General features: G+C 35.6%; 1 protein-coding gene across 1 annotated transcript in view; it reads right to left on the bottom strand.

Moving 5' to 3' along the window:
* The window catches only part of RYR3 (ryanodine receptor 3), a 570,927-nt gene that overhangs the window by 460,692 nt on the left and 93,401 nt on the right, over window positions 1-16,834 (bottom strand). The window contains exons 9-10 of the mRNA XM_044660040.1: window positions 2,973-3,047; window positions 590-746 (exon numbers count right to left, since the gene is read on the bottom strand). Coding sequence (XP_044515975.1) covers window positions 590-746; window positions 2,973-3,047 — 232 coding nt within the window. The remainder of the gene's footprint in view (window positions 1-589; window positions 747-2,972; window positions 3,048-16,834) is intronic.

Here is a 16,834-nt window from a genome sequence, read left to right as displayed (position 1 = left end):
TAAAATTTCTTGTTAAATGCCTACAATGTGCTAAGTACTGTGCTAGAAGCTGGGGATACAAAGAGAGACAAAAGACAGAGTTTAGTCTCAGGGAGTTCATAATCTAATGAGTGAGACTATATGCAAACTACCTATAAACTATCTATCTATTAGGACTGTACCATGCCTAGAGGCAAAAAAAGTGTCCTGACTATATTTCTCTGCAATGTGCTCAATTATTTTTGTCATCTCATGCCAGGCATTGTGTTATTTAAAATCTGGTTCCTTTTCATTTAATTTTGTTCTAAAGTAGTCTTGAAAGTTGCTTTTAAAAATACACATTTTTAAAAGTCCTGTTTTAGTTAAAATATGCAACCTCCACCCACACACAAAGTCCTGTTTTCCATTTAACCAAACTAATAATAATGGAAGGTAAAAGGTAAAAATCACAGCATTTCTTTCAGTTTCATTGCTTGACATTACTTAGTTCCAGTTAGATCTCTTATCACAGTCAGTATATGTCTCCTATATTTTTTATTGTATAGATTTCAAATTTTTCTCTATGGGAAAGGGCCCTCTATTTTGCTTTACCAATTTTTTTCCTCCTTACCTTTGATGCCCGGAAACAGAAGGCTGTGGACTTGGTGTCTGATTTCCCCCTCTCTTGCAAGATAAGGCCTTGATCTTCTGTCAGAGCCAGGTACTGGCCAGTGGTAATGTGCCTAAGTCGGAAGGCCTGACCCCACCTTATGTTACTGCCACTCCAGCTAGATGAATCAGAAGAAAATATTTATATTTATATACTAACAAAGAACTAAATATCTTATTAGTACTTTAAAAAAAACCTTAGCATTTTAGGGGTTTTCTTATAATCTTTCTGAAGGTCAATTTACAAAACCATGGTGCAGCAATCCATTTACTTCTCCAGTGCAAATGATTTAATTAGGAAGCAAGTCTGTGTATAATTCATGAATATTTGATCTTCCCCTTTAGACTACGGTTTAGGGGCACAAATAAGGACAAAGGGTTTCTAATAGTGAAGTTAATTCTGCCACTTAAAGGTCACTTGAAGTATCCAGGTTCAAGAGAAATTACATAGTCTTCAGTGACTCAGTTCTTTTCATGCAAAAGACTTCTCTGACCAGAAGAGAAGAAGAAAATAATGGAACTGGGTTATAAAAGCATTCACAACATGGAACCTGGATGTCATGGAGAGCCATTTCAATACCATTTCTAGCTTTAAGATAAACAGTAAAAAAGTGTTTTTTGTTTCAGTTATTATTCAAAGAAAATGAACAATATATAGAAAAATAAATTAGGCCAGTAATCAACCTATGGAGCTTCATATGGTAATGCCTTGTTATCAGGGGAAAAAATGACCACACATATGGTACTTAAAACATAATCTCATTTGAAACTATCTTAAAGAATGCATGAAATGAATGTCTCTCCAGAAGCATTGTAAATTGTATTCTAAGGCAAGAAGAAATACATTTCTTTCCATGGAAAGTATAATACAAGTACAGGTTTAGAGGATAACTTAGCTCATATACTCTCAGATTATTTTTAACTGAGAAAGCAAATCAATTAAACAATTAAACAATTAAAAGTTTTAAGGAATGAGTTTAAGATCTAATAGAAAAATAGCAGTCTTTTAGTAATTTAGTTTACACTGTAACATGGAGATGGTAGGATGGAATTCCTGCAAGATACAGGGTCAAGCCTCAACCCAGAATTCTACAGGAATTCCACCCTGCCATCTCCATGTTACAACACTAAGTACCAAATCTTGGCATGCATCATAGAATTTATACTTGAAGTAGTTGGGAAAAATAGAGGTAACTATAGAGGTACTTCACTTGAAGCCTAGGTTGAAGATATGGAAGCACTGGGCATAACTGCCTACAATTCCAAGGAGATCCAGGGTAGTTCTTTATTCATAGGTTTTAGAAGAATAATTCTATTTTATGTATTTCTTCCTCTATAATTCATTGTAATTATCATAGTGAGATTTAAGGGCAAATGGACGAAGAAATTCTCAGACTTCTACTACTTCATGATTCCTGGAACCCAGTAGGCTTAATAAGTTGTTTCTTGACTGATTGACAGTCAAGATGGTTGAGTTAGAGGTTTTGAGGAAACCTGAGTCATCCCATTTGTCAATAAACAAATAGCAATATGAGAGCAAAAGATAAGAAAATGGTTTTAAACTTCAAAAGAAAGTTAAATTTACAAAAAAAAATGAGCAAAGCAAAAACAGTAGTGAAACAGTTTTTTATAGAACAAATTAAATATATAAAACATCCAAAATAAGACAGATGGAAACAGAAATAGACAAGGTATTTCTGAGACATATTCTCATTTGGGCAAATGATACTTTTGAAGAATTAAGCAAGAATTAACACTGAAAAATAAAATTAGAAATAGAAACTTTTTTAAATCATAGGAAGAACAGAGGCATGTATTTTTAAAATACTAATAAAGAGAATATATTAGCAGTTCTGAAAGATCATTAGAAATAACCACCATGTAAAAGCAAGTAGATAAACAAAAATTATATTTATGGAATGATTTTAAAGGGGAAAAAAACTGTCAAAGGCAAACTTCTGAGAGTAAATGTAAGATACTATAGAATTTTAAGTTAACTTACCAGAGCATTAAATAAGTGACTTAGGGAAAACAGGACTCTTATATTGTATCCTAAGAACCAGCATTTTAAAAAATTGAAAAAAACATTTGGAAGACCAAAGCACTCTCTGTCAATGCTCTAAGATAACCTTGGGATTTAGCCCAATAATATGGTTTCTAGAAGGGTTGTAGCTGAGCTTAGGGAGCACCAAAGCTGTCCTGAAAACTAGAGAAAGGGGAAAAATACAGTTATATTCTAACCACAGAAGGGTAAGACTATACCCGTGAAGAAAAAAGGCCAAATAAATAAGAAGAGGGAAGGAACTCAAGCTTGAGAATGCAAAGCACCCAGATACTTCTTTTACCTTATGCGAAGGGGTTCCACTCTCCACAATGACCTGGCTCTGCTCCCAGCTCCACCAGTTTCATAGAATATCCTCCTGAAAATAAGAGTTAGGATAGGAGTAGGATAAGAACCTCAACCATGACAAATATAAGGGTCAGAATAATTTCCAAAACATGTTCTCCCAACATGACAGGAAGTAATACCTAAAGGAAATGGCTCTTTGGAAAGAATCTACTTAGTCTATCCAAGCTGTCTCTAGGCTTCAAGGTTTAATAACAACAATGGTCATTATATATAGCTTTAAAGTTTACAGAATTTTACATGTTATTTCATTTTAGTCTTCTAAGAATACTACAACAGTTTTATTATTAAGCCCATTTGATAGATGAGGTTCAAGTAGAATGATTTGTCCATGTCCATGTAACTAGTAATTATTAGAAGCAAAATTCAAATTCAAGTCTTTCTTACCAAGCTTAGCACTATATTCACTATATCTTACAGTTTCTCATAAAAGAAAAGTAAACATATGTTTTTTAGAAGTCATTATTTTCCTATCTCAATTTCTTAAAAAAAGAAAAAAAGGAAGGCGCTCTTAAAATGAAGGCAAAAAAGTATGTCTTTGTATGAGAGGGAGTGGGTGACAAAGAAGACAGAGGAGAGTAGATTGTAGAATTCTGTAGAAAGTGGAGCATACTGTGGATCATCACTAAATATATGGGATAAAAATCACAAAATTAATACTACTATTCCATTGCTGAAAGAGTACCAGGAAAAGCATAGCTATGATCCAGTGGGGCATGATTAATATACTAAACCTCTAATTTATTCAGGAAATTCTTTAGAGCAGAAAGAAATATCTTGTTTCTTTAAAACTTGACAGAGACATTATGGACATACAACACGCTATAGTTGAAAGAGCATGAGATTTACAGAGTAAGAACACTGGGTTCAATTCTAGCTTTGTTCTTAACTCTCATTATGGCTTTGAACCTCAGTTTCCTCATTAACAAAATTAGGGAGTTGCATTAGATGACCTCTAATTGTCGTTCAGTTATCTAATCATATGATCCTATGGACCATAGAAAATCAGGCCTTTCTATCTTCTACTGTCTCTTGAAGTCTGGGCAAGTTCATGCTCATCTCTGGATTCCATCTATTCATCTCACCCTCTGCTGACCCTTTTTCCTTTTGCCTTCAATCTTTCCAATATCAGGTTTTTTTCAACGAGTCCTATCTTCTCATTATGTGACTAAAGTATTTAAACTTCGATTTTAGTATTTGATCTTTCAGTGAATAGTCTGAATTAATTTAAATTTTGACTGTTTTGATCCCCTTACTGTCCAAGGTACTCTCAAGTCTTCTCCAGGATCACATTTCAAAAGTGTAAATTCCTCAGTGTTCAGCTTTACTTATAGTCCAACTCTCACAGACACACAATGCTACGGGAAGAACCATAAGGCCTCTTCCATAATTCTCTCATCTCACAACAGTGGAAAATGAGGAGAGACTGAAAATTTATAATAATAGCAATACTTATTTAGCACTTGAAGAATTATAATTATTCCATTTTAGTGCCAGAAGGCACCATAAGTAACCTAATTCAACTTTATTTTAGAGATGGAGGGGAAAAAAAAACAACAGAGAAGATAACTGAAGGTTAAGTTACAAAGAAAGGATTCAAATACAGGTCTTCTGATGCTCTCTGGCCATCTTCCTGTCATGCTACCATGTTGCTGCTGCTATACCATTGCAACTATATTCTCAAACACTTTACCTGGAACACCTAAATAATTCAACTTTTTTATGCTATTCTGAGGCCACTATATCAAGTCAACCCCAGACCATCAACCATGTTTCACCCTGATCCTCCATCCTTCTATGCCTAGTACTCTTACAATCAAAATATCCACCTTTTGTTCTGGCTTACATTATGTAATAAAATGAATTCTATCACTGATTCTGGAAAGAGTATGCCCATCAACTTCCCAATGTCTACACTCATCATTCCTATGACTTCTCAGCCCCAAAATACCCTTCCCTAGAGTATATATTCCTCTCCCAAATATATATTGACTCCATCATTAAAATGTAAAATTCATTGAGGACAGGGACTGTCTTCTGTATTTATATCTCCAATGCTTAACACAATTCCTATGTTAAACAGTATGCAGTTAATAAACATTTTTAATTCATTCAGAATTATGTGTTTTTCTTCCCAATATATCTTTCTATTACAAAGGAAAATAGAAAACCTGGTTGTGATGTCACATGATTATACAATGTTTAACTCTCTGAGACATTTATTGAAGAGCAGCTCTGCTTAGTTTACAAGATAAAGTAGAGTCAATGCTATATTACAATTCTCCTTGCAATGATTTTTTTATTATAAGAATTTTTTCTTTTTTCCAGATTACATGTTGATACTATTTTTCAATATTCATTTTCTGATTTTTTTACATCCATGTTTTCTCCTTCTCTCTCACCTTTCCAGGTACAAGAAGCAGGCAATATTAAATAGATTGTATGTATATTATCATATAATACATATTTTCTGGTTCATCATGTTGTGAAAGAAGACATACTGCTTTTAATAAAGAAAAATTCATGGAAGAAATAAAAAATCATATGTTTCAATTTGCATTTTGACTCTGTCCCTCCTATGGTGGTATCCTTTTTCTGTTGTCCTGGATCCTTATCTTATTTATAATAGGTAAATCATTCACAGGTGATCATCATACATTATTGTAACTGTGTACAATTATTTCCTGGTTCTGCTCATTTCACTTTGCATTGCTTCATTTAAGTCTTAACCAGGTTTTTATACGATCATCTCGTTTGTCATTTCTTATGACAAAATAGGTTTCCATTACAAGCATATACCACAACTTGTTCAGTCATTCCCCAATTGATGGACATCTCTTCAGTTTCCGTCCTTATAATGATAATAAGACAAGCTACTGGGGCAGCTGGGTAGCTCAGTGGATTGAGAGTCAGGCCTAGAGACGGGAGGTCCTACGTTCAAATCCGGCCTCAGACACTTCCCAGCTGTGTGACCCTAGGCAGGTCACTTGACCCCCATTGCCCACCCTTACCACTCTTCCACCTATGAGCCAATACACAGAAGTTAAAGGTTTTTAAAAAAAAAATAAGACAACCTACTTTTGGCATGAATGGGCTATATGGAATTTTTGCATATTAATTTATATAAATCAAAGGATTCCAGCTTAAAGCTGCTAAGAGCTCCTGTTCAGTCTTATATGTTTTTTAGGGGTCTGAGTGGCCTGTTTTTGCTTTCTAAAACAGCAGTGTGAAGAGTTGACGTGACTAGCAGAAATGTCATTCAAAACTTGAAGAATATTATACTTACCTTCAGGTTCATAGAAACTTGTGACTTATCTAAATGTGCTTAGCAAGTCAGAATCAGGGCTTAGGGATTGGCTTTCAGAATACTCAGTTGCTGTTCTTGGTCTTCCCCCTCTAAACCCCTTCCAGGGCCTTTTATCATTACCTAGTCATGCTGCTCTGGGGTCATTCAGAAAGGAAATTATTTTCCTTAGAAGTTCTAACAATTACTATAAAGTTGGGATAGCACTGTCACTGTGAATTCATTAGTATGTCACTAGTGGCTGTTTGGGGTCTACAAACATTCCTACTGTATTCATCTACTTTCTGTTTTCTAAAATTTTTACCCATGCTATTAGTCTCTTTTAAGTCAACTCAGAGGAGCTCTAAGACAGGAAGAAAAGAACCACATTCAACAGCCAGATCTAACACTTAAATAATCCTTTAAAAAAAAAAGGCTCCATGACTTTGTTTTCCTTCAATTTCTGTTACCTCTCACCACTCAGTCTTGAGGGAATGAAGCATTGCTGAATCTATAAATAAATCTTAAAAAGGAATGGAAAAAGAATTCTTCCATTGCTATGTGTGGCTATTCTCCACCCAAAACTTCTTGACATTCAGCATGTCATATACCTCTTATTTAAACTAAATGATTTTTTATCCACAAGGATTCTGAAAAGACCTCCTCTTTGTGTAACTGAAATTTTGAGGTTTCTGATCTAAACATCTTGTGGAAATTTAGGGGTCTTTCAAACTACATTTCCCATGATTCCTGGCTTACGTAAATGACGTAGGCAGTTATATAATGACATGGACCAGAGGTTAAAAATGAGTGGCTGGGCTTGCTCATCACTCTCTTTTCTGGCTGAAGCATCATGGTGACAGAGGTAATAGTGGGTCTTTTAAATTGACTCTCAGAATGACACATGGCTTTATTTTTCTAATGTCTACCAATAAATCTTTTAAAACCATAATATTTTTAAATCTATCCTTCTATTTCCATTTTATTTCTTACATCATTCATAATGTTCTAGGGTAAGTATCCAAGTCTGCCTCAACTTGCCCATTTGGGAAATATATCCCAAAGCTTAGTCCAATCCACTTCAAGTATGATAATATCTATTTATCCATTCCTTATACATGTGAAGACACTCTAAAGGAATGTCCACTGGTTACCAAATGAAGCCACACATGATAATTTCCAATTTGAAAAATTGCTAACTGGGTGATAACTTTAGCAACAATTACTAAGGAAATTTCTATCATGCCTACCACTTTAGGAGCAATAAAGGAAAGAAAGAGAAAAAAGCTAGATGGGTTTCAGTTGTGTAACCTGAGAGAAAGAACAATCTGCAAAGTTACTCAAAAAACTTCACTTCCTTTACAACCTACAAATCTGTGGATGACTAAAAAAATAAGTATAATATGTAATATGTATAAGTAAAATCCTACTCTGAATCTTTACAACCAGAAAATTGGCAAAGAAGACAAAAAGACAGGAATAATCAGTGCTGTAGTGGTTATAGAAAGAAATGAACAATAGCAAACTGTTCCTGGAATTGTGAATCAATCAAGTTATTTTGAAAAACAATATGAAATTATGTTAAGAAAATGACTAAAATACTCGCATTCTTTGTCACTGAGATCCCATAGCTAGACATACACCTCAAAGATATTAAAGATAAAAGAAAAGGTCTCATAGGCATAAAAATATTCAAAGCAATACTTTTTGATAGCAAAGAACTAAAGACAAAGTTATCCAATCAGAGAATGACTAAACAAAATACTTATGTTAAGCTGTCCATGAAGGTAATGCTAATATCTACTTCTTCAATGAGTTTCCAGATGCCTTGGGACATACCACTTTCAGAGAACCCTGAGAATGAACATCTTCTGGAGGTCTCTGACACACGAACCTACCAGGGCCTACTCACTCTTGCTGTGAGACTAGACATTTAATGGCAGTGAGGATATCTTCAGGGTTAGGGCCAGGAGAAATGATGAACCTTCTAATTACCTGCTTCATTTGTAGAATTAATCCCATTTACTGGCACTCTGTATGGACACAATTTTCAGTATTTAGCATACTCCCACCCATTTTATTTCCCTATCCTCATGATACTGATGACCTCCTTTTTATTTTATACCATTACTTTCCACAGTTTTAAAACAAAGAACTCAAAAGACTAATTTGAGTAAACTATGAATTGGTTTTGTCTAGTTTCCAGAAAATATCCCTCTACTAAAGAGGACTGAATCTGAAAGAAGACAATCAAATCTGGAGAACTCCCAGCCCCACTAGCTTCTGCTTCTTTCCCAAGCTTTTGTAAATTTAAGTTACTTGGTTTTTAATCCCTTCCCTTTTTCCAAAAGACTATTTAAACACCTCTCTTTCAGTAGCTTGTGGGAAGTTCAGTTGCTTTGGTTCTATGTGGTTCTCCCAGATTATAATCCCAGGGCAATGGCTATGACTGGTTTTCTCAATTATAATCTCCTTGCCCTGATGAAGGACCTGTTACTATAAGTACTTTGGTAATTCTTTACTTTTTTAGATAAAGAATACTAAAACCATACCATAAAAGAATAATCTCAAACTTCAGCCACCTGCTGCTTCATCTCCATATACTTTAGTGACCCTTATCAGTAACACCCCATCAAATTTTTGCACCTCTCTCCTTGTGTTCTCTCATTCTAGAATTGACAAAATTTCTTTCATTGAAATGTTTCCTGTCCTTGATCTTTCTGTCATCTAGCAATGGAAGGATCCTGCACTGACCCTGGTATAGTCAGAAACTCCTTGTTTTCCAACTGACTCTTCAGACTGAATTGCTACTATATTTATACCACTCAGTGACTTCTCATTTAAATATCAATCCAAATTAACCACCCAAAGAAGATTCTGGTATATGCCTAAATATCATCCTCAGCTCTTCATTTTCTCTCACCACTGCCCTATTAAATCTATTGCCAAATCCTATTGATCTTACTTTCACATCTTTTATATATGTCCTCTTCTCCCCTCTGACAATGTCACACCATCCTTGCCCCAGTACCTCATCACCTCACACCTGGAGTATTGTAAGAGCTTGCTCTTTGGTCTCCCCTGCCAGAAGCTCCTCCCCATTATAGTCATCCTCCACTCAGCTGCTAAAATGATATTCCAAAAGCACAATCTGGCCAAGTCACTTCCTACTCAATTAACTCAAAAACACCAATCGCTCCCTATCAGCTCCAGAATCAAATGTAAAAATCCTTTGTCATTCAAAGCTCTTTATCCCTTCATAAATTACACCCTCTTCCAATTTTTGCCATTCTTCTTATACTTTGAATTATCTTCCTCCTTATCCCCACATCACTTCCTTCAAATCTCAGCTAAAATCTCACCAAAAATAGCCTTTCCCAATCTCTCTTAATTCTAGTGTCCCCCCCCAATTGTGGATTATTTGTAATTTATGATGTTTGAGGCCTGCTTGTATACAGCTATTTGCATGCTGTCTACCCCCTAAGACTGCGAGCTCTGTGAGAAGAGGACTTTCTTTTGCCATTCTTTGTGTCACAAAGTTGGTATTTAATAAAGACTGAACAACTGAAAAGAGAAAAAATGCACCAAATAAAGTAAAAGAGCAATGAAAACTAAGAGAGGGAAAGGAAGGAAATTTTCACAGAAATGCCAGTAGAGAGAAAAAAGAAATAAACAAAGAAAAGCTCTGAATAGAATGAAAAAATAATATAAGGAAAATTAATTCCAAGAGAAATGTTCGGAAAAAGAATGAAATGATAAAGCAGGTTATTAGAGGAAAGTTCAAAGACAGCAGATTTGGAAGAATATGTGTGTTCTCAACAATAAAAACCAATTAACATGGAAGATAGTAATTACAATTTAAGACTAAAGATCTAAGAGTCATTAGATTTCAAGACATATGTGATTAAATAAAAGGCTCTATTATAATATTTTAGGAAGTCATAGAAAGAAAATTTCCAAAAATATTAGAACTAATGAGCAAAGTATTGAATAAAGCAATCCACAGGATGCCAAAAGAAAAGAACCCAAGATTTAACATGTCAATAAATGTGGTTTTTAAACTTCCTAAGTCAAAGAAAAAACTATGCAAGTGCTCAAAATGAGAAAATTATGGGCCAAGGAATTCTAGTTCAAATTGCTATGGTCTATTTACTAATAACAAGGAAGAAAAGGGAAAAAAATGAATCTAATAAAAGGTCTTTTGCTTTTCTTTCTATCCCCAGTGCTTCCTGGAATATAATAAGCCCTTAAAAATGTTTATTGACTGACTGAAAAGCAAAGGAACAATCTCTATACCCACAGATGACTTATGCCACAAATTTAATTACAATCATACAGAAGGAGAAATTGGATATTTCAAAGAACTAATATCTTGGAACAGGGGAGAGGTTTAACCAGAGTTAGAATTTGAAATGTAAATTCAGTGGCAAAATAAATATAAGAAAAGCAAGTAAGTTTGAATAGGGATAGACCATTATTTCAGCTTATATTCAGAAAGAGGGAGACAAAGCTATTTAAGAGCCATCCATGAAATATTTCCTAATCAATAAATCATTAGTTACTTTGGATAGAATATTTTATTTGAGTGAAATGGTCAGAAGTCAAGACTATAAAGAGTTGAGGAAAGAGTGAGAAGAGAGAAAGTAGAAAGAGTTCAGGTAGACAGGTAGTTTGAAAGGGAGAACAGTAGCAGTTGAAGAAATCAAGAAAATCTTCATTCAGCAGGTAAAGTTTGAGCTGTGTTTTGAAGGAAAAAGGATCCTGTGAGCCAAAGATGAGGAGGGAGAGCACCCCAGACATATGAGACAACCAGTGCAAAAGCACAAAGGCAGGAGATGAGTGTCACATGAGAGCAAGCACCAAACCCTCTAGGATATTCTCTCTTCTCTAGGCTTTTGTGACACTATTAGGCATCTACTATGTAAAGGGACTCTTGCTAAGTTCTCAGAATACAAAAACAAAAAATAATCACTACTTCAAGGAGCTTGAATTATACTGGGGTAATATACGGTTTATTCAGATGAGTAAGTACAATGTGAGGAAAGGGAACTAGCAGTTATAGAAATCAGGAAAGGCTTTATAAAGGAAGCTAAAGCTTGAAGGAAGACAAGAATTCTATGAGGTGAAGATGAAGTCAGAGAGAAGGGAAATGATTTTAAAATCAACTCAAAACTTTTATATTATTTTTACAGCACTTCAAGAGAATTTTACAATCTAAATGAATTAGTGTTAAGGAATTATTAGGAATTTTTGACAAGATTTTCCTTAGTGTTGGTCATAATCCTATTCTCAATTTAATTCAACCAGAATATAAAAGTGTCTATCAAGAGTCCAACTGTTTTTCTAGTCAAACAAATTTTTCAATTTGGGCTTATCCTTGACTCTTCACTCTCTCTTCAAAGATCAAATCAGTTACCAAGCCTTGTATTTTCTACCTCTACAGCATTTTTTACATATGTCTCCTTCCCACCCACAAAGTCACCACCTTAATTCAGGTCTTCATCACTGCTTACCCAGACTATTGTAAGAGCATTCTAATTTATCCCCTTGCTTCAAATCTCTCACCACTCATTTTCAATTTCTATATAGCTGTCAAGGCCATATTTCTAACATATAAGTATAACCATATTACTCCTCTTATTAAATGTCAAGAGCTCCCAATTACCTAGAATCAAATATTAACTTTTCTGTTAAGTATTGGAAGTTCTTCTCAAGCTGAGTTTATACTAATTTTCCAGTCATTTTACTTTTTTTCCAGTCACTTTACACATTAATGTCTTCCATGCACTCTACAGTTCAGTCAAGCTGGCCTTACTTCTTTCTTTCACATGTAACATTCCATCTCTCATCGCCATGCCTTTGTATTGGCTATTCCCCCATACATAAAATGTTCTTTCTCCTTGACATCAATTCTTAGAATTCCTACTTTTCTCCTAGCCTCAGCTCATGCATTGCTTTTTACATGAGACCTTTTCTAGCTCCCCCTCCTCAGTTTGTACTATTACAACCTTATATCTGCTTTGAATGTGTTTCAAATATACCTATATGAATGCATGGGTTGGGGTGGACATGATTGGGGATGTGGACTAGAAACAACCACACCAATGCAACTAACAACAATATGGAAACAGGCCCTGAACAAGAACACGTGTTACAACCAGTGGAAATGTGCGTCAGCCATGGGTGGGGGGAGAGCGGGGGGTGAAGGGGAAAGTAGGGGTATGAAGCATGTAATCAGGTTAAAAATGAATATTAATAAACATATAAAAATAAAAAAAATAAATTAAAAATATATATACCTATATGTGTATCTATTGTTTCCCCTATTGGAATATAAGCTACTTGAGGTCGGAGTATATTTTGTTTTTGTTTTTGTATTTCCAGCATCTAGCACAGTGCCTTCCACAGACTAGCTGTTTAAAAAATGCTTCCTTATTGATTAAGTGAACAACACAACAAAATTTCTAACTTCTAGGAATTTACATTCCACTGTGGGAAAACTATATAAACACAAATCAGTCTTAGAAAAATTTTTTTGGATCTGGTATGATTTCATTGGTGTAAAATTCTCTTTCTATAGAACTTCCTCTACTAATTACCTTCTTGATACTTTCATTGGAACTTGCCATCTGAAAGATGGGACACTTGGGACACTGAGGAGTTAAGTGATATAATCAAGGTCATATAACTAATATGTATCAGAGACAAGACCCGAATCCAGGCCATCCTGACTGACTCCAAGACCAGATATTTAGCTGTATTTAAATATAAATATATATTTAGCTGATATAAGTCATACTGCTTCTCAATACAAAATATTTCTAAGTAGCTTCTTAGCTCTCATTTCAAGGTTCAACTTAAGTAAAGGCTACATTAGCAACCTTTTTCTCATCTTCCTCCTATGTCTCTTTCAAATTACTTAATAGTTAATTATTTCCTAAATACACTCACTCACTGACAATTTGAGGCCTGTCAGTTACCCTCAACCTGGTGTAGCCCACCTGGCAAGATGGTTTACAAAAGTGTGGACTCTATAGATGCTATAGCTCCTTGAAGCTACAAGTAAGAACTGGATGGCAGGTGGACACCAGAGGAAGAAAGCTGGCAAGCCCTCATACCAGAGGTATTAGTATTCCCTGAACACTAGTATAAAAGAGCCAGCCAGCTCTTTCCCCAGTTAAGTTAGAACAAGAGGTTAAGAATTCCCTTTTACACTAGGCATATGTTGGGGGAGGTATTCCTATCCCAAGCACTTGAAGATTTTCCCTAGCAGAAGGATGGGAGAGAATGATTTGCTCCAATAGCCATAAAAATGGTAGAAGTAGGCACTATGGCTATCTTAGAGCTTGGTTAGACACTGAAGAAGCTAAGCTCATCCACTGCATCCCAGTCATCACAAGTCATCTTGACTTTTGTTTTGCCACTGGACTTTGAGAAGAGTGAAGAGTAAGGCTGGCAACTTTGTGCAGCTCTGCCTCACTTAAATCCAATTTATGGATAAGTCAATAGACATCACCAATTATGTCATTTTGGTCCTCTTTGAGTACGAAGGACAATAATTAACCAACCACTAATCTAGATATAAAATTCATATAAGCAAATAAGAAGTAAATTGTTTTTTCAGTAGGAGTGGACTCAATAACACCAGAAAGAATCAAGAAAGGGATTACATAGGTAGGTATACTTGAGTTGATCCTTAAAGGGAGCTAGAAATTGCAAGAGGAAAGGAGAGAGACAGAGACAGAGAGAGGCAGACAGAGACAGAGAGAAATTCTAGGAAGAATATACAACCTATGCAAAGACTTGAAAGTGAGAAGAAATGTATGGAGAATAGTGATAAGCCATTTTGGATGGAATGAAAAACTTGTGAAAAGGAATACTATAAAATGAATATAGAGAGGCAGCTGGGTAGCTCAGTGGATTGAGAGTCAGGCCTAGAGACGGGAGGTCCTAGGTTCAAATTTGGCCTTAGACACTTCCCAGCTGTGTGACCCTGGGCAAGTCACTTGAGCCCCATTGCCCACCCTTACCACTCTTCCACCTATGAGTCAACACACAGAAGTTAAGGGTTTTAAAAAAAAAGTAAAATGAATATAGAAAAACAAGTTGGAACCAGATATTGAAAAGATTTGAATGAGAGAGACATTTATAATTGATCCACAAGAAAATGGGAGGAGTGATATGGTTTGCTCTGTGCTTTAGAAATATCAATATAGCAGTGGTAAGAAGGCATAATTGGTGAGAAGAGTGACTAGATTTATGGAGACGAAATAGGAAGTGATTATTCCATGGTGAAGTGATGAAGGATTCATCAGGCAGGAAATGTAAACTAAGAAGAGAAGTTGAAAAGAGGAAATTTGAAGGCAGAATTAATGAGTCTTATCAACCTACTGGCTATGAGGACAGTGAGTAATAAAGTTGCAAACCTATGTGACTGGAAAGATAGTATTGAGAAGAGAAATATGGGAGTTTAGAAGAGAAGGAATTTATGAGGAACATAATGAGATGCCACTATACCTGAGAAGTCCTACCTTATCTAAGGGTCATTGAGGAAACAGAGCTCTTGGCTTGAGTATTCCCAAAGGGATGGCCTAGAGAAGAAAGGATAATGGGGAAGAAAGGACTTACTTCTTGAAACTGAATAACCACAGGTAAAATTAAACAAATTGGTTGAGGAATAAGGGAAGAGGTATTTAATGAATCTGGATCAGGCAGGGAAAGTTTAAAATAAAGAAAATCACGGTAGTAGAAGCAGAAAAATGTAAAAAGTTTGGTCTGGGGAAAAAGGGAAGGAGAAGAGTTGTCTTAGATGAAGTGTACAATGGGAAGAAGATGGCTTCAAGGAAAACAAAGTATACCATTGGAAGGAAGACTGTAAAAAAGAAAATGATCAATTGATTTTAATCTGACCAGAAGGGGCCAGGGAAAGAGAAAGGGATTAGAGGGTCTCAAGCCATACCTTTTGAATTGCAACATTATTATAAATTAAAAAGCAAAATGTATTCTAATAGACCAGTGATGGAGAACCTATGGCATAGGTGACAAAGATGACACGCAGAGCACTCTGTGTGGACATGACACCTTTGTCCTCCCCTCCCCTGAGTCTATTACTAGAAAGGCAGAGGGACTCAGGTTGAGCTGCTCCCTTCCACCTCTCCACCACACCTGATGACATTTTTTCATATCCCTTGCCCCTCTCTCAAGTAGCCCAATGGGGCATATGGGATAAGGTGGGCGGCTCACAGGTGGCAGAGCTGGAGGGAAGTGAAGTGCTAGGTCCACTGTCCTTCCTCTCTCAAACTCACTAAGTACATTTCTTACTTCACCCACCCCTCCACCCAGCAGCCCAATGGGAGCCATTTCTCCATTCCCTGTGTGGGGTGAGCAGTGGTCCCAGCATGCCTGGCACTGGAGGACGGGAGTAGGGAATGGCACAAGGTCTCTGGTGGGGGGCAGGCACTCCATCTCTAAAAGGTTTACCATCACTGAACTATATCATATTTCCTGCTTTCTCATGAAGGGGAAAAATAAGATATAAATTTTTGGACATAGCTAATGTGAGAATTTGTTCCTCCTGGATAAATATATTTATTATAATTTATTAAATATATATAACAGACTATATGCATTATTTTATAACATATATGACTTAAAAAGGAAGAAAGATACTTCATGCTACCAGATCCTAAACCATACTACATATCAGTTAGTTATAAAACTAGTACATTGCTTGGCACATAGTAAGCACTTAAATGCTTGTTGACTATCTGGTACTGCATAAAAAGTAGAAAGTAGATCAATAGAACAAATTAGGTAAGTAAAACCTAGAAGCAAATGCACAAAGAAGTCTAGTGTTCATTTAACCGAGAGCACAAGTTACAATGGTAAGGTATGCCTTATTTGACAGGATTCAGTGGGAAACTAGAAAATTCTCAGGTGAAAGACCAGTTAAAACAGCATATTATGCTACATCTTTCACAATTGTGAATAATACATAATTAGAAAAGAAGAAACCATAAACAATAAGGTAGACAATTTAGATGACACATGATGTCTCAGCTTGAATCATAAGAAACAATCTGGGATTATGCCAAAAAGGTATTAAATTGTTCATGCTCTGCCACAGAAATTCCACTCCTGGGACTTATATCTCACTGAGGTTATTGATGGTGAGAAAAAAATATGTGTATAAAACTGTTCATTGCAGCATTTTGTTTTTCTTTCTATATCAATGTGAACCAAAGTTGTAAGGGCCAAAAATACTTTCTCAATAATTATTAAAGAAATCAAGAATTTATTGTAGCAAATCTAAAACTTAGCCAAAGAATTTTTTAAACAAGCTGCTTGCCACAGATGCCTGTAAAAGGTGTTTGAGTATGCCAAGAATATATGCCAAACAAAGGAACTAACCTTGGCAACCTTTAAAAGTGCTTTACTTATGTTTGGCACATCATCATTCTATTCAATATACAGAATATTGATATGTACTAACTTTGGTCTGATTTAATTCTAAGCAA

This window comes from Gracilinanus agilis, chromosome 2, assembly GCF_016433145.1.
Source record: "Gracilinanus agilis isolate LMUSP501 chromosome 2, AgileGrace, whole genome shotgun sequence".
Classification (NCBI taxonomy): Eukaryota; Metazoa; Chordata; class Mammalia; order Didelphimorphia; family Didelphidae; genus Gracilinanus; species Gracilinanus agilis.
Note: the sequence above shows the minus strand (reverse complement) of the source record. Positions and strands in the feature narration are given on the sequence as shown.